At 42.6% G+C, this 25059-nt stretch overlaps 1 protein-coding gene across 2 annotated transcripts; it reads left to right on the top strand.

The window, feature by feature from the left end:
- Positions 1-845: 845 nt before the first annotated feature.
- SEC22C (SEC22 homolog C, vesicle trafficking protein) lies at positions 846-24160 on the top strand. Of its 2 annotated transcripts, none has more exons than XM_051612353.1 (8): positions 846-899; positions 6092-6188; positions 6742-6951; positions 9478-9641; positions 12779-12961; positions 18010-18128; positions 18704-18769; positions 20495-24160. In XM_051612353.1, the coding sequence occupies exons 3-8, from the start codon at positions 6770-6772 to the stop codon at positions 20693-20695; spliced, it is 915 nt and encodes a 304-aa protein (XP_051468313.1). In that variant the 5' UTR covers positions 846-899; positions 6092-6188; positions 6742-6769; the 3' UTR covers positions 20696-24160. The 2 variants fall into 2 exon arrangements, with proteins under 2 accessions (XP_051468313.1, XP_051468314.1); XM_051612354.1 differs by having other exon boundaries at positions 6092-6144.
- The last annotated feature ends 899 nt before the right edge of the window (positions 24161-25059 follow it).

Genomic DNA, 25059 nt, shown 5'->3' on the forward strand with positions numbered 1-25059 from the left:
TGCAGCAGATCCGTGGCAATTCACTGTGCTTGGGGCAAGGCAGCACTGCCCTTGCTTAGAAGCATAGACAACTTGATTATCTACTCAGATAACATCCTCATGTTGAGATTTGCAGATTCAGAGCTCAGTAATTGTGTTCAGTAATTGATTTTTTTTATTTTTTTTTTCAGAATCCTAGGGGTTGGAAGGGTCCTTGAAAGATCATCCAGTCCAACCCGCCTTGCCAGAGCAGGGTCACCCAGAGCACATCACACAGGAACATGTCCAGGTGGGTTTGGAATGTCTCCAGAGAAGGAGACTCCACAGCCTCTCTGGGCAGCCTGTCCCAGGGCTCTGTCACTCTCACAGGAAAGAAGTTTCTTCTGATGTTTACGTGGAACCTCCTGTGCTCCAGCTTGCACCCATTGCCCCTTTTCGTGTCCAGGCGGGTTTGGAATGTCTCCGGGGAAGGAGCCTCTCTGGGCAGCCTGGCTCTGTCTCTCGGACACAGAGCAGGGCTCTGTCACCCTCACCCTGCCATGAAACGCCTCCTCCCAGAGGGGCTGCCAGGCCCCGGCCCAGGCTGCCCAGGGCAGTGTCGCAGTTCCCGTCCCTGGATGGATCTCAGCGCCGTGCAGACGTGATGCTGAAGGGCAGGGGTGAGTCAGCAGCCAGTCAGCAGCCAGTCAGTCAGTCAGCCAGCCAGCAGCACCAGGTGAGCAGCTGGACAAGATGACCCTTCAGCTCCTCTCACCCCAAGGCCGCCTCCGCCCTCCCGCCCTGGCCTCCCCCGTCCCGGCGTGCCCCGCGCGGCGGCCGCTCTACCCGCCGCCTCTGTGGGCGGAAGTGGGCGGGGCCTGCTGCGCGGCCGCTGCCGGCGGGGACAGGCCCGGGGGGCGGGAAGGTGCGCGGCGGGGCAGGTGAGCGGCAGGGGGGGCCCTGGGGGGCTTCTCCTTCTCTTCCTCCTCCTCTTCCTCCTCCTTCGCCCTCTTCTGGGTCCCCGGGGACTGGGGGGCGGCCGTGCCGTGGTGCTGCAGGGGGTGTGAGGTGCGTGAGGGAGTGGGAAGGGGAGGGATGGGCCCTGAGGGGGTGAGCCAGGGTGCGGTGAGGGTCGTCTGGCAGGGAAGGAAGGGTTTGGGGTGCTTGAGGGGATTCAGGGGACATGGGGACGGACAGGGGGTGAAGTGGGAGTTGGGGTGGGGCTCCTGCGGTGTGGATGTGTGGTCTGAGGGTTCCTTGGGGATGCTTGAGGGGTGTAGGGGAAGGGGGGCTTGGGGTTCTGAGGGAGGGCTTGGGTTGGGCTGGGGGTGTCTTGAGGTCAGCTGGGGTGAGGTCAGGGTTTGGGACCTATGGGATGGGGTTGAGGTTTGGGGGTATCTAGGGCTATGTAGGGAGTCCTGTCAGTACAAAGGAGTGTCCTGATGAGGTGTGGGGGGGTGTGTGACTTTCAAGGTGTTAGGGCTTATTGAAGAGTGTGGGGAAGGGTTACATTTGGTGGGTCTGGGACACTTCATGTCAGAGAGAAGAGAGGTGAGTAGAGGATAGGCATGTGTAATGTGTTGAGTGGAACAGAAAGGGTATGGGAAGGATCCTTAGTTATGTGGGCTGGCGAAGGTGTGAATATGAGCTGATGGGTTCTTAGGAGGCTCCAGGGTGTAGGTTGGTGAAGTTAGGTGTATATTCAGGAGCAGAAAAGGTGTCTTGATATTTCTGAGAGATTAATGTAAGGGGGGAGCTTCAGAGCCTTACAGAGTTGCTATGGTGTGTGGCTTGGGCAAGGATTAGGAGAACTGTCCATGGAAACTGCAGTCGAGGGGAAGCTGAATGTTGGGGGTTGAGTTTTGTGTAACACGTTATTTGGGGTAATTTGTAGCAGTACCTGTGGACAAGGGGTTTGTGATGGTGAAAATGTTCTACATGCTTTGCTTTGGGGATAAGTATATAGCCTTCAGGGTTTGTGGGAGCCTGTAGGCTGCTGATAGCCACAAATCCTGTTTTAAAGTTTTGAGGCAGCATCAAACATTCAGGTTGGTTTTATTCGCTGCTAAACCTGGAGAGTGGCTCTTGTTGCCCTGGAGGTCTGATGTCACTAGCTTGGTCAGCTTTGCTGTGAGCAGTTGGGGAGCAGCAGATGGGTACAGTAACTGCAATCTTAGAAGATGAGAAGTTTATCAGCATTTCAGATTTGCCTTTTTATAGATGTGAGAAGAGGATAAAATCCACCTAGTGATCCTGCAAAGAAGCAGTAACTCTCCCATCATGAATAGTGTCTCAATTCCTTTTCTCTTCTTGTTGCTTGAGACTGAAGCCAACTCTTGAGCTGCAGCTCTGTGAAATGTTTTGAATTTGACTGAGTCAACCTGAATCTCTTCCATATTCTGACATCCCACCAGTAGCTGGGACTCCCTCTGACCTCCCACCTTCCCTGCCTAGGTGCAATAGTTATGGTCATTTATCAAGCTAGCATGTGTCCAAAAAACTTCATAGGCTGCTTCAGAGCCCTCCTGGGTTATGGTAGCATTCACTGAAACTTTCTGCTCTTCCTTCAATGCGAAGTTTCTGCTCTTGAACAAGTTGCCCAGGGAAGCTGTGGCTGCCCCAACCCTGGCAGTGTTGAAGGGCAGGTTGGATGGGGCTTGGAGCAGCCTGGGCTGGTGGGAGGTGTCCCTGCCCAGGCAGGGGGGTTGGAACTGGATGATCTTTAAGGTCCTTTCCAACCCAAACCAGTCTGGGATTCAATAAGAAAGTTGGCCAAACAGTTGGACTTTGCTGGGTTTGAAACTGTCCCATGTGCCACCTCTAGAAAGAAGGGAAATGTGAACAGGGAGGGAAGATGAATACTTGAAAGGGCTCCTGGTACCAAGACATTCCTTGTTAGTTGCCATTCTTGGAAGGAAACTTCTGTGGTTGATAGTTAGATAAAATCATTTATCAAAGAACAGTATTTTTTAAATAATTCCCTCCATGACCTCCGTTCTGGTTTGGATTTGCTTTCATAGCCTTTGGAGTGGATTGTTTTCTAAGCAGAAGCAGTAAGGCTCAGCCTTTGAAGAAGGGTGGCACATCTGAGTTGGGGTCTAATCTTCTTACTTGAAGGAGCTTGCATAACAGTGTAGGGAGGTGTGAGAGGGCTGAGTAAGGCTGCCTTGGTAATCCCTGTGGAGTCACTGGAGAGAGTTGGCTGCTACTTAGGGAAGCGAGGGATGGAGGGAACTGCACTTCAGACAACATCTGAGGTGCCAACTGTGGGAATACCCAGAAGCCTTGTACATATTTACTAGTCTGATAACAAACAGTTTATGTGAGTCTTTCACTGAGCAGTTTTCTTCTGAAGTGGTTTTATGTGTACAGGTGCCTCAAGTAATGAATAAACAAGCCTTGTTTGCTTCAGTCAGAAATAGTAACTTGTTCTTCTGTAGCAAACACAATATTTCTCAAGGCTTTGCTTGCTTTGTGCCAGCAAAATAGCTGGGCCAGTGTGTGTTACTAATCCTGAACACCACAAGATTTGATATCTGCTTAATCAAGAGACATTGTCAAAGTTCAGGACCTGAGGGCAAAGGCCTGCCACGTAAGGTCAGTTGCAGATACTTTGGGCTCCTAATCATATGCAAATAGAAAGAGACTGGAGGAAGATCAGGAAGGTCTATCTGAAATAGGAAGATCATAGACTCCTGTGGTTATGTGCACACCTTGGTGAGGCCAGTCAGTTGTGGTTACACGTGTTAAGTTATGGGTGACGTGGCAAATGGGCTTGCAAGTAATAAAACATTCAAGAGAAGTGAGATTAGTGATTGTTACTTGCCAGGGGCACAGAACACCTTCTGATGTGCAAGTAACAACAGGCTTGTGAAAAAGGAAAATGAAAACCCCAAGCCTGGAGGTGTAGTGCCAGAGTATGTGAGCTGGGGGATGTAGAAGAGGAAAGGAGAGGGCTGGGTGGGTGGTGGTAGGAGTTACACAGAAGACAGTGAACCAGTTGCACTGATTTGTTTTCAGGCTCTGCCCTCTTCTGCAGGGTGATGTTGGCTCTCACCTCTTAGCTAAGCCTATGCTACATTTCAAATAAACTCGTGCAATATGAAAAGCTTTATATACGTGTTCAATTCCATGAAAGTCTTTCCAGGTACTGTTTTCAAATCTCGCACCTTTTTGCTCTTTTGGAGAGTAGGGTGTTACCTATACAAATGTTCCTGTCTTTAGACTGTGTAAGTGGGAGCTCTGTTAGAGCCAGTGAACACATTTCCAGTTGTCTTGCCCTGAGGTTGTGTTCAGGTTTGAGTCACTGCATCAGGCTTTTTCTTGGGGATGCTTCTTTTATACACGTTTGCCTATTTTCACAAAACCAAAAAGCAGGTAAAGTATCTGTCCTGCTTGCACTTACAGCTTGGTTGTGTGATCCTCATCTCCTTAGGCAGCAAAACTAAAAGTTTACAGGCAGGTAGATTTAAAAAACAAAATAGAAACTGAAGTCTTTTGGATGAATCCTGCAGTGATAGTCTGCTAGTGAGTGCCAGCAGCTGTGTTCTCCATGGAAGGAGCATTGACTCATTTCTCCAGAAGTCTGGCATTTCATTTGGAAGTCTGCCTGATGATGACTGATACCAGATCTTTCACAGAGCAGAGAATCCCTTTGATGGGCAGCTGATGTTTAATGACAGCCTTGTGTCCTGAGGCACGATGGTTTGGATGGCTTGGGAAGTGGAATTCCTTCTTAAGTGCAGTTGGTTAACTATAGGTGACATTACCCCTAGTGATGGATACGTATGTATATGTATAGATTCTAAACTCCTGCTGTTGGTGCCACAGTGATTTGAATAATTTCATAGGCTGGACTCATTATAGCAAATGCTTTTGGTTTCTTTCCATTTTCCTGGCCACTGTCTGGCTGTTTCTGAAAAGTTAGATGAGTGTTCAATGTGCTGCCTCTGGGGTGTTTGTCAGGTGGGGTGATTTTGAGCTCTACTTCATCAGCATTACCAACCACTGACCATAAAACTTAAAAGTTGACTGTGTTAAAATTAGTATTTCTGAGTCTGCAATTTTCTCTTTTTGTTGTCACTTTTATGTTAAAGTTGAATCAACTTTCTGCACTGTTTCTTTCATGGTTTCTAGCACAACACATTGAAGATGGATGTGATATTTCAAGTTGACATGTAATAATCTTGATTGTTGAAATTCTGTTTGATGCAGGCTGAAATGAAATTAGTGAGCTTAGCTTGATTTTACAACTCAAGTGTCTCCTGTGAGAGGGATAGTGAAAAAAATTAACAGCTAATTCTTCTTGAATCTCCATTTTTAAAAGTTCAAAACAACACTTTTCAAGTGATGTGTGCAATTCTGTAGTTTTAATTTCCATTTCTAAGGAAACAAGTTGTGTGCAGTTATGCATTCTGTCAGTTACTCTGGTAATTTTTAGTTATTTTAACATGCTGGCAAATTGCAGCCACCTTTGGCAGTGGGACAGTTTCCACAAGTCATGTGGAAGTGATTCCTGTGGAGCAGAAATGAGACTGAAGTGTTGTGTTGAGAACTCAACCCTTATTAGACGTTAGAGCAGCTCTACAGGCAAGAGAGTTGAGGAATGCCTGAACTGGAAGAGGCTTTTCTCTCTTACCTTCTTAGACAAGAAAAGCACTTGATGACTATGAGACATGTTTCAAACCAACTTTGAGCGTTGAAATGAGTTGTTTGATACAGAGCTGTTAAAAGCAGTAATTCATTCTATCAAAAGTTTGAGTTCAAGGTGTTTTTTTCCATTTTTTTCTAATACTTCAAATCTATGGTTTGCCTGAAGCAGAGTAACTGCTTTTTTTTTTCCTCTACTTGACTTGTTTGAGATAACCACTTAAAGTCTGCTGATTTCCAGCTGCTCTTTTACAAGAAGTTAGTCTAACTTAAAAACAGTGATTGGGGCATCAGAAACATTTTGTATATCACTTCCCAGTGTCTTTGAATGTATCTAGAGATTTACATATTGGAATTAAAAAATTAGTTACTTGTTTTCCTTTAGGCAAAATACTTTCTAGGATATGTTGACCTACTGCATGGGAGTGTATATATACAGACTGGTCATTTGTTTTCTAAAGTGTTCATTGTGGTTGTCTTTCAGAGATATGTGAGCTGCTGCATTATTCTTCTAACACCTTGCACTGAATACTCATGGTATGTCTCAAGGACAGATCTCTTGTGTGTTCTGAATGTACCAGGTAAATCCCAATAATAACAACTTTTCATGGGAGATTGTGACCTGTTAAAGAGTAAGAGGTCAAGAGAGGACAACTTTTGTTCTAAATTTAGTCCTAGTTGATTTCTGTAAAAGAGCCTAAGAGGCTGTAACCTAAAATTTATTTTTGTATTTGTCTGTTTTACTAGAAAATCAGACAACATCAACACTAATGCAACTATTCCCAACACTTAGAGAAGATGCAGCTTAGTCAGTTTCCATAAATACCTTTAAGTACTTTACTCAGCATTTCTGATGCTTGGAGTGAAGCAGGAGGGAAAACAGTGATATTTTTCAGGTAGATAATTCACCTGTCAAACCCCCTGCCTCACCTTTTTGTTTGAGAGACACAGCTGTGACCTTGGAGGATAGTTTGGTTGCCTTTCAATGACAGTGGTGTCACAAGAGGTGTTGTTCAGTAGCAGTGGTGAATGAACTCTGCCCGTGACATATTTCTGGCTAGCAGTTTGGGTTCTAAGTAACTAAAATCACATCCACTAATGTGCCATTCACCTAACTGAATATTTCATTTTCAGCTTGTCCTCATGAGTGCTCCAGTGGACAATGTCCATGATCTTCTTTGCCTGTGTGGTGCGGGTGAGGGATGGACTTCCCCTCTCAGCCTCCACAGATTTTCATTTCAACCAGGACTTTCTGGAATGCAGAAGGAGACTGAAGGCATTATCCTCAATTCTGGCACAGTATCCCAGTCGAGGCACAGCAAAAGGACGTGACCTTAGCATACAGTGAGTCCCTGCTTCTGTGTGAAATGGTTGTCCTGAGGATTAGTTGACTGTTTAACGATTAGGTATGTTCTGTAGTGCCTAACTCCAAGCTGAAATCCCACGATGCAAGCAGTATTTTGAAACCTCCTTTCTCAGCACCACTGCCACACAGCTCCTACTCAGTTTAGGAAGCAAATATTAAGAATTGCTTCTTTTAGTTGTAATTATTTATAGCAAAGGCATTGTGATAAGTGGGCAGTGCTTGTTGCTATTAGCAATTAGAGTATCTTGGACTCCTACAAATACCTCCTAAGGCAGTATGGTGGTGCCTAGGAATTAATTAGTGTAATCTAAACCCCAAACCCTTTTCTTTGGTGACTGTCAAGTCTTGCTGATGCCTCTCTCAGGCTCCTGCAGTTCTAAGTCTGGCTGGCACACAACTGCCCTGCCCCCCTCCTACGTGCTGCCCCACCCCATTTTGTGAATACCAGCAGGGTTCAAGTCTCTAGAAGCTCTGGCTGATGGTTGTGTCTTGAGGAGGCCTGAAGCTGACCAATAATAGGAGGGAGAAATTATACATCTTTGCTTTATTTTTTCATTGGAGAGGGATCTGCTAATCTTTATTTTAAGAAATTGAGTTTTCATTCAGATATGAGAATTTTCATTTATTACTGATTTTAGTTCTAAAAATGAGTTTTAGCTTGGGGTTGCATTTCTGCTTAGCCACTGTAAGAAAATTTAAAGTGACTGAGCTAAAACTAAGTATCCCTTTTTGCAGGAGTGGTTGGAGAAGGAAGATCAGTGAATTTACACCAAATCAATTGGAAAAGCAGAGATTAGCATTTTAATTCCCTTTCCCTCAAAGTGAACTTGTGCCCTTTAATGCTGACATGTTCTGTTGCTTTTCATCTTCTGTAGTCACTATAGAAGTAGCTGTGTGTCTGGCTCTGAAGTGAGAAGAGTGCAAACAGATACTTGGCAAAAGGGCTATAAATTATTGACATCTGGGAAAAGGTAGTTTTCCATATGTATGGTGCTGATCCTCAGCTGTCAGCTGGGGACAGAAGGAATTTAGGGAACACACCCAGTGTGACTAGGCTGTCACAGAACTAATCAAAACCATAAAACCCAAGTACAGACCATAACCAAATGTGATAAAATAGAAATCACAAGTATTTCTGTGTGAGAGGGATGAAATGTATAAACAGTAGAAATGAGAAAATACAGAGAGAGTTCAGCTTCAAAACTTTGTTTTTTTTACTGAAATTCTACAAAAAAAAAAAAAAAGACTACCCTAGAAGGGGGGATATCACAGAATCACAGAATGGTTGGGGTTGGAAGGGACCTCTGGAGATCAAGTCCAGCCCCCCTGCCAGAGCAGGACCAAAAAAACTAGGGCAGATCACTCAGAAAGGCATCCTGATGGGTCTTGAAAGTCTCCAGAGAAGAAGACTCCACCACCTCTCTGGGCAGCCTGTCCCAGGGCTCCATCACTCTCACAGAAAAGAAGTTCTTCCTCATGTTGAGGTGGAACTTCCTGTGCTTGAGTTTGAATCCATTGCCCCTTGTCCTGTCACAGGGCACCACTGAAAAGAGACTGGGCCCTGCTTCTTGACACCCACCCTTCAGATATTTATAGCCATGTCTTTATCAGACCAAACAGCCCAGGTCTCTCAGCCTTCTCTCATAAGACAGGTGTTCCAGTCCCTTTAATCATCCTTATAGCCTCCATTGGACTCTCTCAAGTAAATCCCTGTCCCTGTCTTCTTGCAGAGATAAATACAAATCAGTATTTATGGTGAGATTGTGGGAGTGTAGCTATCTGCATTCTGAGTGCTGACATCTGATCTTGGTGCTCTGACTCCCATCTTTTTTAATGAAGCCTAAATGAGAGTGATTTCACTCATCCTTCAGTACCTGCCTGCATTTTGGCCAGATGAAGTTTTCTAGAAGGTTCTGGGCTATCTGTGAGTGGAAACTGCATATATATGGCTTCAGTGTTAGAGGGACCCCTTTTGGAGTAGGATTTTTATTGTGCTGTGTCTGATACAAATCATCTTTATTTGTTACAGTAACAGTGTTTGAGGATCTTGGTTTATGCAAGTTAACAAATACCTTTTACTGTTAATTTGAAGTTGTCAAATTCAAGGGGAGCAAGGAACACATCTGCTTCCTGCCAGCAAGCTTGCTTGTTTTTATGTTTGTTTATAAAAAGCCACTGTATTTTCTTTCCAAATCTTCTTTTCTATGATATTTTCTGGGTCTTTTCTTATTAACATGATTTAAAGCCAGCTTGGGAAAATAATGTCCTCAGTTTTTATGGGTGTAGCAATTTTATAAAATCTGGAGATCTTCAGAATGCTCAGGCATGCTGGCTGAGTTAAGAAGAAGTGTTAGATCTACAGACTTGCAGGATTATTACAGCAGTGTGAAAAGTATTCTTTGCAGTCTGTACATTTTGTTTTGACAGAAAGCACACTTCTTATGTTCTGCATGGCCCTCTTACCTCTTTATGTTGATATTATGTATATATCTTTTTTATTACAGTTTCCTTTCTTCTGGGGATATTGCCTGCATGGCAATCTGTTCCAGCAATTACTCTACCATCATGGCATTTTGCTTCCTGGAAGAGCTTCAGTCAGAATTTGCTGCTTCCTACAGTACAACAAGCATCAGTTTAGCTTCCAGACCATATGCTTTTCTTGAATTTGGTTTGTAACTTTGTTCTTCAATAGTAAGAATTCTGTGTCTACCACTGTTATGATGTTAAACCATGTTTTCTGGCCAAAGCCTGATCATAAAAATGAATCTGTGTGTGTGTGTTTGCAGGCACGTGTAGGAGGAGGTCTTTTAACTGCATGAAACTGTTAGATTGCTGGGTTAACAGTTCCTGAGGGCCCTTCTAATAGCTGAACAAAGTGCTGTGGTAATTAATAAACAAGCACAGAAGAAAAAGAAATCCACATTTCAAACACTTTCTGACTCAAATTAAAAAAATCTGACAAGTGCAGATGGGTGGCAGGAAAAAAAGGAGACACAACAGACTATTATGGGTAGCCTTACTTCTGGCATTACTTAATTCACATAATTTTTCATAATCATGCCTAGTGTTTCTTTTTTTACCTGATATAAATGGTTTTCTTGGCAAATGCTCTACTGAACCTCACACCTTTGAAAAACACAATTCCCTTGCAGTAAGAAATTCTTTTCTGGGAAAGGATGAGATATTGCAGGGGGTTAGCACACTTGAATCCAGATCTTGGTAAGAGTGTTAACCTCATGCTTAAAAGATGGAGAAATCCAGAAGGAAAGCCAGTTTTACAGCCATCTTGTATTTGGGGTGGATTCCCTGCAGGGCATGGTATAATTTTATACTGAGATCCAAATTACTCCTTTTCTTAACTTGAGTAGGAATTGGGGATTTTTTAGCCTCTTTCAGTTGCTTAAGGCTATTTTTTTTTTTTAAAGGCAGTTTCTTTTTTTTTCATTGTTGCTTTTATATTGTATTTTGTTGCTGAGAGTATCTAGCCATATGATTTTTTGTTTTATTTTATTTTATTTCTGTGTTTGAAGGTAAGATGCTCTTGGTGCCTAAGATCTTAGCCTTTTGCCTGGTAGTTACAGATAATTGTATCAGTCTGATTGAAAGTAAAATACAGGATTTTTCGTTAAGGAATCCTTCTACCACTTTGTGTTCTAGCACAACATACAGTCCTCCTGGTGGTCTCAAAACTGCTGCTTAAGCTGTTGCACAAGTGTCACAGCCAGCAACTGTGGTCAACCTATGCAACCTCTGCTCTGGAGACAGACTGAGGGAGTTGTGGCTGTTTGGCCTGGAGACGAGAAGGCTCCAGGGAGACCTTAGAGCACCTTCCAGAGCCTGAAGGGGCTCCAGGAAAGCTGTGGAGGGACTTCTCACCACAGAGGGCAGTGATAGGACAAGGGGTAAGGGTTTTAAACTGAACGAGGGGAGATTTAGGTTAGACATCAGGAAGAAATTCTTCACCATGAGGGCAGGAAGGTGCTGGAACAGGTTTCCCAGGGAGGTTGTGGAAGCCCCTTCCCTGGAGGTGTTTAAGGCCAGGTTGGATGAGGCTTGTGCAGCCTGGTCTGGTGGGAGGTGTCCCTGCTCATGGCAGGGAGGTTGGAACTGGATGATCTTTCAGGTCCCTTCCAACCTTCACCATTCTATGATTCTGTGATTGTATGATAAGGCTTCTAGCATGACCTTATCTTAAGGATATGGTTTTTAAGTATACGATATAATAGCAAATATTTCTGCATTTTATTTCCCAAAGCAATTGAAATTGCTTGAAATTGCCAATACCTTTGCACAATTAGGTAGGACGTAGCAGTATCCACAGTGAGGTGCTTCACCTCTGGAGGTGTGAGGAATTTGTACTGGGACAAATACTGTCCTGAGTTTCAGAGCAGCTCCTATCAAACCAGGAGCCAGAATTGTGGAAAGGGATTTACTTGCAAGTTTAAATTGTGAGAGAAATTAAACAGGATGATCTGTATGTAGATCTGTGGCTTGGACATTGGTGGAATCACTGTGGAATTGCCTCTGCCAGTCTGAGTTGCTTCATGACTCAGATAAAGGTTGAATTAATTTATCTGCTTTCTGAAAAAAAAATCTAATCCTTGACATTGTTCAAACACAATTTGGAATTCCTTTTTGTGGTAGTTTGTGAGTAGTTCAAGGTATGTGTTAACATCTGCCTTGGAATATGAAAGCTTTTTTCAGTCAACTGGCAGGCAGGATAAAAAAAACAGAAGGGAGTGGGTGTGATATAAAATACCTAGTAGAGGTATTTTTGTTCCTTAACCAGGTAGAAATTCATCATGGAGTGATAGAATAGTTTGAGTTGGAAGGGACCTTAAAGATCATCTAGTTCCAACCCCCCTGCATGGGCAGGGACACCTCCCACCAGCCCAGGTTGCTCCAAGCCCCATCCAACCTGCCCTTCAACACTGCCAGGGATGGGGCAGCCACAGCTTCTCTGGGCAACCTGGGCCAGGGTCTCACCACACTCACACTAAAGAATTTCTTCCTAATGTCTAACCTAAATCTCCCCTCTTCCAGTTTTAATTCATTCCCTCTTGGAAGCCCTTGTCAAAAGTCCCTCCCCAGCTTTCCTGGAGCCCCTTCAGGCACTGGAAGGTGCTCTAAGGTCTCCCTGGAGCCTTCTCTTCTCCAGGCTGAACAGCCCGAACTCTCCCAGCCTGTCTCCAGAGCAGAGCTGCTCCAGCCCTCTGAGCATCTTCTGGCCTCCTCTGGACTCTCTCCAACAGCTCCATGTTCCTCTTATGTTGGGGGCTTCAGAACTGGACACAGCCCTGCAGGGGGGTCTCACGAGAGCCTGGTAGAGGGGGAGAATTCCCTCCGTGGCCCTGCTAGCCACGCTTCTTTAGATGTAGCCCAGGACACAGTTGGTTTCTGGGCTCCCTGTGCCCATTGGTGGCTCATGTTGAGCTTCTCATCCACCATCACCCCCATGTCCTTCTCCTTTGGGCTGTTCTCGATCCATTCTCCACCCAGCCCATATTTGTACCTGGAATTGCCCTAACCCAGGTGCAGGACCTTGCCCTTGGCCATGTTGAACTCCATGCAGTTTGCACCAGTCCACCTCTTAAGCCTGTCCAGCACCCTCTGGATGGCCTCCCTCCCCTCCAGCATGTTGACCTCACCACAGTTTGGTGTCATCTGCAACCTGAAACTAGTAAGAGAAGCTGTGAAGGAAGAAATTTAGAGCAATCAGAATAGGATGCAATGATTTGTTTAATAATTATCTAAAGCAATTACCTTTTGCAGAGTTAGTTGAAACATGTTTTTACATTGTTTCAGATAATGTTATTCAGAAAGTGAAACGCCAGTTTAACTATGCAAGAGGCTCTCAAATGAAGGCCAACTGGGAGAAGATTGAGGAGGAGCTGAAGTTCCAGCCCCCAGTTCAGCTGAGACTGGAGGATACAGAGCTGATGAATGGGATGACTAATGGTGGGCCTGCAGGTGTTCATGTGGAGGTTGGTAAGTTACTACTACACACAGGTGACACTAGACTTCCTGAACTTTGCAAACAACACGAAAACATGTAACAGCAGTGGTTCCATTTGTAGTGAGAAATATATATATCATGTGTGTGAAACCCAAGGAAAAAAAATGCCTTTCTTTCATAGTAAACAACATATGGTCTTTAGATTATAGCAGGTGTGCATCAGAGCCTTTAAGGACTCAGGGCAGTGTCTTTTTATTCCAGCCTTAAATCTGCTGCTCTTTATGGACCATTGGTTGTAACTGGGCTTGGCATTTTCCATGTTAAATTCTCCTGCTTTTAAAATAGTTGGTTGTTAGATTTTCTGTGACAGAAGAAGCTCAACTAATTCATGGTTTGTTGTCAACTCAAATAGAAGATGTGTAGTTACAGTCTGAATGAGTTGCTTCAGCCTTGAGGAAGGAAAAGATGAGAAGAGTATGAGCTGAGGGTGTAAATCTTTTCTTCCTAGACTGTCTGTCTTGGGTTGTTCTCCCCTCTTTGCTTTCTCCTTTCACCATATTCCTTAACATTTAATCCATTTGACTGAAATTCTGATAGAGTATATGTATATCTGTCTAAACAACACATGGAATCTTGACAAAAGGACCTTTATGTAACCTAATTTTTTTTGTAAACTAATGTTTTACCTGCTTTTAGAAGTACTAACCTCTACTGACATAGTGGAAAATCATACTGTGTTTCAGTTGCATAGTCAAAGTTGTGCCTACTTCCTCTACAAAATGAAATCCTAGAATCATTTAGATGGGAAAAGATCATTGTGTCCAAGCATAAACCTGACACTGCCAAGTCCACCACTAAACCATGTCCCTGTTGGTGTGGTGGTTTTAAATGCAGCTGGGATGCTATGAGCTTGTGTTTCCTCTTTTTTTTTTTTTACTGTTCTTGGCTTATGAAACACTAATAAAATTAAGTTCTGGTTGCTCAATCTTATTGTTTCTGATGGATGAGCTGGAATCTAATTTGTCACAGGTATTTTAAGTTAAAATATAGAGGGCAGTAGCCAGGAGGGAGAAATTATAGAATTGAAAACATTTTACTTGCCAGTCAAATTTGTGAGTGCTCCTCAGAACTGTGCTTGAAGGTTAAATATTTTCATGAAGTGACAGGGCCTCGAAATTCTTGGCACTGCTGTGAGCAGTTTCAGTGCCAGCAAACATTTTCAAGCTAGTCTGTGTCCACAGATCAGAAATACATTTTCAGTTCCCCCATGTTCTTAATCACTTTCTTTTACTTTCCATCTGGCTTTGTATTTCTGGCTGTTCTCTCTGGTCTAACCCAAATACTCTTCCAGATTGTTCTGCCTTTATTTTAAGGATCATGTTTATGATCATCTGTTTCCCTCAGCTGGAGTCAGCTTTCCTGGCTTATGTCTCTCTCCTCTCATCATTACCCACCAGCTGAATCCCACTTTGCTGCTCTAAGTTTAGCTGTGTGGATAGTGTTTGTTCCTGTATTAATGTTATTTATCTTATGGCTCTGCTATACAGGAGGCTTAGTGAGCATACCTTGAAGGGCTCTGGTTGCAGGAGAGCAGAATTTGTTTTTACATTCTGTCGTGAAGATAGATCAATCAATGACTTGATCAAAACATCAGTCTCCTTACATGGCTGTAACTGTTCTGGCTTCTTTTGAGCTGTGTGGTGACATCCAGTGGCTCTTAATTTTAGTGTGCAAAATCGGGGCAGTTTGACCTTGTTAGTATATATGGGAATAAGAGGGGCTTTTTTTTCCTCTTTAGTTCTCTCCATTCTTTTTTCTGTTTGTTCCCTCCTTTGTTAACTGAACCCAGTCTAGTCCTAGAATTGTCTCCTTGATCGACATCTACCTAACCTGAGCTGTTGTTGCAAAAGCCTCACCTTGTGTCATGAGATGGGCAGGGCAGACAGAGCTCAAGAGGACAGTGGGGTGTGTATACTGGAGAAATGTGAAGTGCAGGTAGCTTTCTGGGAAAAGGCAGAGTCTCCACATCACAACTGGCTCTATTAAGTGGAAGAACAAATTGTGCTGTTCATCTAGTAAGCATGCTGTTAAACTGTGCAGCATTCTGCTCCCCTTGATGAATGTTCTTAGTCTTTTGTAGGCACACAGGGAGTCCTTTACACAGTCCTTTTTAAGGTGGTCTTTGAAGATGTCTCACGTCTGTCTTTTGTGTGCTTCTGTTTTATTTTCAATTGTTTGAGTCTTGATTTCATTTTCCCCTCCTGGTGCTGCATTTCTCTGGAGCTTTGAGGATGGAACTCATTGTCAAACCCTTGTTGTGCTGTGCCTTGAAGAGGCAGAATGGAGCTGGTACAGGCATTCCTGTCAGTCTCTGCTTTAACAGCCAGAGGCCTCTGCTCACAAAATCTTGTACAGGCAGAAGTTTCAATTTCTTCATTGTGTGAGGGTGTTTTCACAGAATTGTTTTGTACGTGTTCTAACCTGCAGATCCATTTTCCTTGGGAGCTGGATGATCCACAGTCCCCAGAACATCCTCTGCATGGTTCTTGTACTCTGAAGTGCACAACTGTTCTACTTGAAGAGTCAGATTAGTTTGAAACCCAAGTAGCATTTGATTGTGCTGGTGTAAAATTGTGCTGACTTGGAGTGCTTGTACTCTCTTGTTCCCTTATTTAATATAATAAGCAATTCTAGTATGAAATTATCCTTATAAAAGCATGATTAAATTCACACAAGGAAGTAAAATACTTTTTCCCCAGCAGTACCCATCTCACTTGTTCTGTGCAATTTCAGTTTGTGAATTAAACCTCAATGATACAGCAAAAATAAAGCTCCATAGGAAGCTATTTAAAGATGAGTTTTCACAGATCTGAACCCCGAGCAACTGAATATTATAATTTCCCCTGCATCTGTGATAGCAATTCCTTTTATCCTACTGGAAAAAAGAAAAAAAAGGACTTTTACATTCATGCTGCAGAAACAACATATTGAGACTTGTATTGTCCTTCCCTGGGGACTGGGAACTCTTTGACATGTGTAGTTTGGAAGATCCTGTACAATGAATGACAATTGTGCTTGATCATTTTTCTTAGTTTAAGGGACACTATGAGCCTCTAAAGTAAACCTTAGGAAAATGAGGAGGAAACAGTAGTCTTTATAAGGAAATTTTCATGGAAGAGAGATACATAAGGACATGGAGCTCAAAGAAGAACATGGAGCCCGTGGAGAAAGTCCAGAGATAACCACAAAGATGATCCTAGGGCTGGAGCAGCTCTGCTCTGGAGAAAGGCTGGGAGAGTTGGGGTGTTCAGCCTGGAGAAGAGAAGGCTCCAGGGAGACCTTAGAGCACCTTCCAGTGCCTGAAGGGGCTCCAGGAAAGCTGGGGAGGGGCTTTTGACAAGGGCTTGTAGTGAGAGGACAAGGGGTGATGGATCAAAAGTGGAAGAGGGGAGATTTAGGTTAGACATTAGGAGGAAATTCTTTAGTATGAGTGTGGTGAGACACTGGAACAGGTTGCCCAAAAAAGCTGTAGATGCCCCATCCCTGGCAGTGTTGAAGGGCAGGTTGGATGGGGCTTGGAGCAACCTGGGCTGGTGGGAGGTGTCCCTGCCCATGCAGGGGGGTTGGAACTGGATGATCTTTAAGGTCCCTTCCAAACCATTCTATGATTCTGTGATTTATTTATGAGAACATGTGTATGATGACAGTACGTGTGACATACAAAACAGAATGAATACAGTTCCTTTTGCAGCCTTTTTGGAGATGAAATTATGAATGTGTGAATGCAGGCCACACAAATTAGCTACATACTCAATAAAGTGTTTTATATCTGTTCTGGTTGGAGTATAATACTTTGGCACCAAACTTTTTTATATCCATCTCAAAATTTCTCTTGAAGGAGATGCCACAAGTGTTTTTCTAACCTAAACCATGCAGTACTACAATATTTAAGCTGTTAAGTGTTTCATCAATCACTGAAGCAAAGCCAGAGGTGCTACCTGCTGTGTTGGTTAGTTTATCTACATTAGTTAGGAGCTGGTTATGTCTGGACAGGAGGTAGAAAATCCTGAGAGCTGGAGAGATTTAGAATCATAGAATGAATTGGGTTGGAGGGGACCTTAAAGATCATCTAGTTCCAACCCCCTGCATGGGCAGGGACACCTCCCACCAGCCCAAGTTGCTCAAAGCCCCATCCAACCTGCCCTTCAACATTTCCAGGGATGGGACTTCTTGAGGGCTTATTTCTTCTCTATCTCATGTGTGATGGGTGAGAGAAGATTTGGGTTTGGTCTTTGAGGTGCAAATTACCCTTCTTATTGTTGTGCTGACAACACATGGTCTAATTTTGGTGACACAAGGGCAGGGATGAAATGTAGGTGAGTATCTGGGTGTGCTATTTGTTGTCAGGCTGACTGGTGTAACTAGGGAAAAAAGAAATAGCTGAGCTTTTGGGGAGCTAAACCCCTGAATTAGAAGGGCTAGATTCTGAAGTTAAACACAGGTTTCTAATAGTTGCTTTGCCTTGATTAGATATGTGTCAATTAAGTGATCCTGAATAAATGGTATTTGGAAGTGTGGGTGTTCAGTGGTAGTGGAGAAGGTGAGAAAGGGAGGAGACAGCTTACTGCCTGTGAAATGTAATGCACTGTAAAATGTAGCTTAAACACCAAAGCCAACAGCAACCAGTTTAATTCCTAGGCCCCAATTCTGTCCATGTTTTGTCAGTCTGAGAGGCTCAGAGGTAAGAGTAAACATGCTGATCTGCTGTAATAAACAATTGAAAAAACCTACGTGCACCATAAAATAAGACAATAATAGCCACATAGCTCCAAAACAAATCAGTTGCTTAAATCTGTTTAGAAAATACTTCAGAGCTCTTGCTGATTTCTTGGTGTCTGAAGAACTGAACAGTGTAATGCAAACAAAAAAAAGTTTGTTCTGCTCATAATTGGTTTTCTCTGGAGCAAGCGTGAAAGGTTTTGGAAGTGTTTAAAGCCCACATAACATGATTTGAGTCATTTTATGTTGAAAGAGTCAAAGTAACAGTGCAGATTTTCACTAATGTGTCTCTTTTATTAAGTCCCTACTTATAGAATGGAGCCTGTGACTCCCCTGGGAATTCTGTCACTTGTTCTGAACATCATGTGTGGAGCTTTGAATCTCATTCGAGGAGTTCACCTGGCAGAGTATTCATTTCAGGTAACCCTGGTAGAATTGAAACCTGTAGATGAGTCATAGGGAGAGAGTTATTTGGGTAATCAGATTAAGGGTGGCTGTTGGGCCTCTTAGTAGAGCATACATATTTCCACAAGAAGTGTTTTGGTTATCTGGGGAATGTACAATTGATTATTGCCTCATGTGATGTGTTGTCTCCTGCAGCACGTTGCATTTTATTCTTTTCTGGGGAGATTAACATTTGGAGAAATATTTCAGGCTTGCCAGGCTGGCTGGATTTCTCCACCCCCCATCTCTTCTGTTTTGTTCCAGATACTTTTGTGTACGTTTTCTTAAAACAAATGTAAAACTCTAAACAACTTTTAAAAAGGAAAAACAGAAATGTCCTCTTCGTGTGGTGGCACAGGTTTATTTAGCAAGAATTGTCATGCAAACCTCAGTTCTTGGTATCTTGTTTAATGATATTGATTTTGCTGTTTAACACAACATGAACTAGGATGAGGGGCACTTGGTGACAATACACTGTTCTAAAATACCCAGCAGTATTGCTAAAAGCTGTAGCTGACATAGTTGTTTATCACTTCTTTTCATTCAAACAGGAGGACCATGAAGGGATTGGAAATGTGATAGCTTTTTTGCTGCTTTTTCTAGCCTGTGTTTTTCAGGTATGTTAACTTTTAAGTAGAATGCTTCCTGATTATTTTGATATTGTACAAGACAAGATTTTCAGCCAAGCAGAGGAATGGGTTATTTGTTTGTATCCTACCTAGGTGATTCCACTGAGGTTTTCCAGTGAAGTGGCCCAGATACAGTTAAAGGCACAATTTGACCCTTGGCAAATTGCAGGTGCAAGTTCTTCCAGTGCTTTCATGTTTTGACGTGCCAAATGGGGCCGAGTGTGAAGAAATAAACAAGTGCTACCCCCAAAGATGGTTTGTTTCCCAAAGGGATAGACAGGATGTCCTTCTGAAAGTGGCAGACTCTAATGGGCTTTTGTAGCATGACCACCTTAAAGACTAAGCAAATAGAGGATAGTAATATGTTCTAATTTACATTAAAAATTACTTTTAAGCTTGAGACAAATGTGGTTCCTGTCCTTACTTAGATTTTTATTCTAAGGCATTATTTTCTTTGACCTCTTTAATCAGGAGAGTTTGAATGAGGAAAATATTTATCTGCTCCAAATGGATTTTTCTTGAAAGGTTCCTTAGGTGCCAAGACCAGTGATCTCCAGCCTTTCACTTGAGGGCAATGGGTTTGCAAAATCTTCAATTTTTAGCCCCGGAGAGGAGGAAGCTGCTGTAGTTGTGTTACTAGTTGACAGAAGGAATAACATAAAGCCTGCAGTGTGATCTGTGTAACACGGTTGCCTTTGGCTAAGGGTTTGGGGACCACTCTCTGAAGACTTTTTATTTTATAGAGCTATGGTCTTGAAAACTTGCAGAGAGGCTGTTTAATATCTCATAATCTTGTCTCTCAGCCTTCTTCCACCTCTGCTCAGGGCAGAGCTTTAAGATGGAGATATTAATTTGGCTCTAAATAACTTGCTGCAAGTCTTTCTTCACAGAGAAAGGCTGTCCTGCTTTTTGCCAGTCAGTACCTGAAGCTAGAGGAGCTAAATAAAGAAGGTTTCTCTCTTTTTCATCTCTCCCAGTCATCTTCACAAAATGCGTGTGCATAAATTGAGCTCCAATGTGGAGAGCTTTCTACATGCTGATCTCTGCTTCTGTCAGCAGCACAGTTGGAAACTGTGACCTTAAGTGAGAAAGCATGATCTGCTACTGCCTGAGTTAAAAAAGTAACTCCTGTGCCAGCACTTTGTGAGTTTTTAGTTTTCTCCTGTAAGGAGAAAGGCTTGTTCCTGTAAGGCTTGTTGCTCTTCACACATGCTTAGAAAATGTGTTCCACCTGTTCTTGAATTTGAAAAGAAAAAGAGCCCAAACCCCCAGCTAAACCTGTTAACAAAAATGGTGTCTTTTTACCAGGTCAAGTCTATAGAATTAATAAATCCTTTACTTATTCCAAGAACAAATACAACAGCAGCAGATTTGGGTTGGCTGTTTTCTTTCTTCTAAGCCTTTGTCTTGCAAAAATCATAGGTGGGTTTTGAAAGCTGGCTGAGCTTTCAGGCTGCTCTTAATCCAGGCTGAGACAGGCAGGCAGGATGCCAGTTGTGCTGAGACTTCTCTGGATACCTGGGCTTGCCCAGTAAGATCTGGGTTGAGGCTCCCACTCCAGCTGTTCTTGCAGGACCTTTCAACACAGGAGCCTGAGGCAAGCTTTGAGCTTCTTAGTGATCACTGCATGGAAGTGCCAGCAGTTCCCAGCTGTGTCTCTTGTCTGTGGGTACAGAGCTTGATGCTAACACTGTCTCTCTGGTTCTTTTGTAGTGTTACTTGTACCTCTTCTACAGCTGGGCAAGGAAGATGAAGGCGTTTGTACTCTTTTTCTCTGTCTGTTTATGCAACATTTACTTGTATGGATTAAGGAACCCCTGGCAAATAGGCTTTCACATTGGAGTGGCCTCTCTCTCTTCTTATCAGATACTGACAAGGCAACTTCTGGACAAACAGCCTGACTATGGAGTATGAAGAAGGCTTTGGGTTTGCTACTTTTATTTTTACAACTTTGTTTTTTTGTATCAAACTGGCCAAAAATCGCTTGGGGTGTTTCTAAAGATTTGTGACAATGGGCATTGCAAGGAAGATATTTCAAAGCAACTTGAAATTAAGTAAGATACTGTCATTGTGTCAAACATGCAGTGAGGAATCTATCTTTATCTAGCATGGTGTGTGGTAATGGTGCATGATAGATCTGGTCAGGTATCATCGACAGGTGGAGGTTCTCCTGGCCATAAACAGGCTTTTACTCCTTGACTAATACCAGCTAGACAGCACTTTGCCACTTGTCTTACTGGCTTTGTAACAGTCTGGCAGGTCAGTGTCCTGACCTGGCAGTGCTTCTGAAAATATTAAAATTGTGTCATAAAATGAAAAGTAGTGGGTAACATTTAAATGTTAAGCATTTAAGATTCTTGGTAAATGTAATGAGGAGTTGGTTGCCATAGTTAGATGAGTTCAGTATCAGTGGGAAAAATTGTGAGGATGAGCTTCAGGGTAATTTTCCTAAGTTGTGAAGGAAAGGAAAAGGCTTTAGCCCTTTTAAAAAACACAAAGGCTATAAATATCAACAGCACAGTGTAGTTAAGTATGTGCTTGTTGGTTAATTGCAAATATGCTTGGGGCAGCATAAACTAAACCAATTGAATGTAAGTGATCCTTCAGCTCAGGTGACCTTTGTTTCCTTGGATAAGGTCACCTTTAGTATAAAGGTAATTCCATGTTTGCTTGGTCTGTACAGATAATAAATCTTCCAAGCCCTACTTAGGATGGGCCACTGACTCCTTCACCTTTTTTTAAAAAAAATGGGGTAACTGGTGGGCAGAAAGCCATTTCCAGTAATGGAAAGCAAGAGCAGATTCTCTTTATTATATAAAACACCCTTAGTTAATGGTGTTGAGTTCTTAAGCTCAGATGAATTTATGAGTGTGCACTTTTGAATGCAGTACTGAAGAGCTAAAATTCTTAACCTCTGCTGCACTGGGCATTCTTTTATGTCATGTTTTGAGATGCATATGGGCATTGTAGAACACAGATGTATCATTTAGGCTGTATATTGAAAAAAAATGCATAGCATTTTGATGCAGCTGTCCTTGAAGGGTTGTAGAGTTTTAAAATGAGGAGATGTAGAGAACTGTAGGTGTGTTATTGTGGAAGTGTGGTCCTAGATGGTCTTTTTTTGTTTTTTTTTTCTTAGGAAACTGTCCCCTGGTCATTCCATTTCTTACACCAGACATTTCTCACCAAAGATCTATTTCCCTCTCACATGGTCTCTACCTCTAGTGGTTGCAAAGAGATTAACATGATGCAGAGTTGTCTTCCTGAACTGGCAGAAACACTTCACAAAATTACTTCCTTCCATCTCAGTGAATTTCCCCAAAATCTCATGATGCCAACTTCAGTATCAGTGGACTAGTAGACCAGCAGCTGTGGTGCTGTAGCTTGGAAGCACTTCTGTGATGCAGCTGAGTGCCACAGTGGCATTGATAGGCAACCCATTGAAACCTGAACAGTTTCTAGGACATCAAGAGACTTGATGCCAGGGCTTTTTCAGGTAGTAAAATACAGGTATTTCTCTTCCATCTCCTGTTGGTCCATTCATTGTAACACAATGAAATCCTTTCAACTCTGAGGAACAGTCTAGTAGGAATGATGGAGGGATATTTTAGCCAGGCAGTTAAGAAAACAGCTAGAGCTGTGTGCCATAAGGGAGTACTGGTCTGTTCTAAGGGACTGGATTAAAGTTGTTTGCCATTACCCTGGTTTTCTGCCAGAACGTAAGTGGAGAAGTGGAGCCAAAATTCAACTGTTGTCCTTAAGACACTAAGATGACCCCACAGGTGTGGGGGTTTTAGTACTGACAAGCTTTAACTTTTCATGCTGTTCAGTCCCAGTTTTACTCAGGAAGGTGCTCTTGGAGGAGACTGCAGGGAATTAAACCACAAGTTTGGATTACCAGTTTAAAAAAAAACCCACAATAAAATCAGAAAACAGGACACCCCCAAAAATCTGGTGCCAGAAACTTAATGTTTGATTAAGGATACTAGATGTGGCAACTGAGTGTGTTTTCCAGGAGCATAAGCTGGGTATCAGCCCACAGGGTTACTGTGAGGAATCCTCCTCATGGGGAAAGGATGAATGATTCTACACCACAGACAGAGCTTTGTGGAAAGGACTTGGTGATATGACCCAACTCCCTGCTCCTGACCTTTTAGCCTCAGTCTGACTAAAGAGTCCAGAAGTGATCTACTGTTTCTCCATAGGTTTGGATATATAGCTTAAGGCACACAGAGCATTTACAAGGGGGGCAGGGGCCAGTGAACATGGTCTGCTTTTCACTCCTCATCCTTGTTATCGAGCTGATCAGAATGTTCCTGGTGCTTCCTGAGCATCTGACTGTTCACTTGATCATAAAACAAAAGCGTCCCTGTGCCAGGGGATGTTAGCAACAGCTCTGCAATCCAAGTGGTAGAACAAGGTGCTCAGATAGCTTGTTTAATGAACGTAACTTGAGTGGATCAAGATTAAATTCAGCTTTTGTTTAATCTCTTCTTTTTTCCTGAAAGTGTTCCAGTAAAATAAAACCAGTTGGTTCAGTTCTGCCTTCATGCACCTTTTAGATGGAGGATGTGACTAGATCTTTTCAACTAAATGATCAGAGCTCTGTTTAGCTCTTAATCCCTTTGCAACCCTTTTTTTTTTGTTGTTTTACCCTGTAAAATGTGTAAACCATATTCAGGAATCTATGTGGATTAATAAGTGTCCATTAGTATCTGCACACTTTGTAGGTTTGCATTGTGATTCAGGGATGAGGCAGAACTTGACCTATTTTTTTTTTTTAAATGTTAGTGTTTTGAATGGCTTCTATATCTGTAAGGTATTTATACAGTTAAATTTTTTCTTCTGGTGGAATAGCAAGAGGAACAGAATAATTTACATTGATCTCAGTGCTTTAAGATTTAATAAAAAAGAATGGCTTGCAGCTGGAGTACATGAAATCTGACTCATAAGTGGGATTATGCCTGTGTTGAATCAAATCCCCAAATAGGAATCCATCCCTTTTTGTTCAACTTGAAACTGTTTAATGTAGTCTGAATTGCAGCTCCTTAATTCTGGCAGTTTTCAAGATAAGTGTTTTGGAAACTCTTTTTTTTTCCTCACCCAGCAGCTCAGTGCAAGAAAATTGGCAAAGTATAAACTTCATTAATTTAAAGATTTGCTGTGCTTAGTCACTTTATACATTTTCTTTGGATTTTTTGGTGGGATTTTTTTTTTTTCTTCCTCCCAAAGATCTGTTAAGTTTGTAGAAGGTGGGCTGGTACCTTTTTAGACATTTTTGCACTGTATTAATAATTGAACCTGTGTAAATGTGTATAAATTACTTTTGCATGTTTCTGTATATATGTACATATATCCAATAAATGGCTTTTTTCCTAATGCTTGTCTTTGTTTATAGATTTTAAATTGCATGTTAAACTGAAATGGCTAGTGTTTCATGTGGCAGAGTTCAAACTATTTTAAGAGTAAGCTCAGTTCTTTAACAAATAGCTTCAAAATCAGTGATCTTCAGTGCTGTTCTAGTGCACTCTGGGTTGCATGTTCTCTCTTACAGAAAGAAACACCTGAATGAAGTCAGAGTTGTGCTCTCTGATACCTAAACCTGCCTGAGTTCACACTGATGCTTTTTGGTTCAGAGGCATTTAGGTAGGATTTTTATTCCATCATCATCTGCTGAACTGTATGTTTATAAATATGGATATAGAAACTTGCTTATCCAAGCAACAGATTGCAGTGGCTGTGCCATAATCTCTGGGTAGGTTTAACAGTCTTTCTCTTTGCTTTCAGAGACCATGTTATATGGCTTTTCCTGCAAAACTTGCATTTTGGAGTGTAGAAAGATGTGAAGTAAGATGTGACCTCATCCCACAGGTTCTTTCCCAGCTGCCTGGCAGTGAGTAAAGGAGTTTTGCAGATTGCTGTTAGGTTTTCAGCCTGGTCTCTTAATGTTCTCCTAGCCAGTCCCTTCTAAGAGCTGGTGGACTTTATTTGGCCAATTTCAGCCACTTTTGATGAAGGCTCTGGAGACCCTGATTCACTAGGTTCTGTAAGAAATTAATAACTTGATGTGACAGAAAATTCAGCTTTTCCACCACCCGAATGTGATGGGTTCAGGTATTGGCAGGTGTTCTTTGAATGGCAGGACTCAGAGGGCTCTGCCTAGTTAGGAAACAATCTGGTAAAAATCAAAAAGCTGGAAGAAACTGGGCTTGTGGAGCTATTGGTTACATCCCATTTTTTGGCTCTCCATTTCTCCACAGGCACCAAACCTGGGTATC

The sequence above is a fragment of the Apus apus genome, chromosome 2 (genome assembly GCF_020740795.1).
Source record: "Apus apus isolate bApuApu2 chromosome 2, bApuApu2.pri.cur, whole genome shotgun sequence".
NCBI lineage: Eukaryota > Metazoa > Chordata > Aves > Apodiformes > Apodidae > Apus > Apus apus.

What these genes read in the sequence shown, in the direction of transcription:
- SEC22C (XM_051612353.1), top strand. Translation starts at nt 6,770, where the DNA reads ATGTCCATGATCTTCTTTGCCTGTGTGGTGCGGGTGAGGGATGGACTT. An exon ending in AGGTGTTCATGTGGAGGTTG is followed by an intron (nt 12,962 to 18,009) that starts GTAAGTTACTAC and finishes TCTTTTATTAAG; the next exon opens with TCCCTACTTATAGAATGGAG. An exon ending in TTCTAGCCTGTGTTTTTCAG is followed by an intron (nt 18,770 to 20,494) that starts GTATGTTAACTT and finishes GTTCTTTTGTAG; the next exon opens with TGTTACTTGTACCTCTTCTA.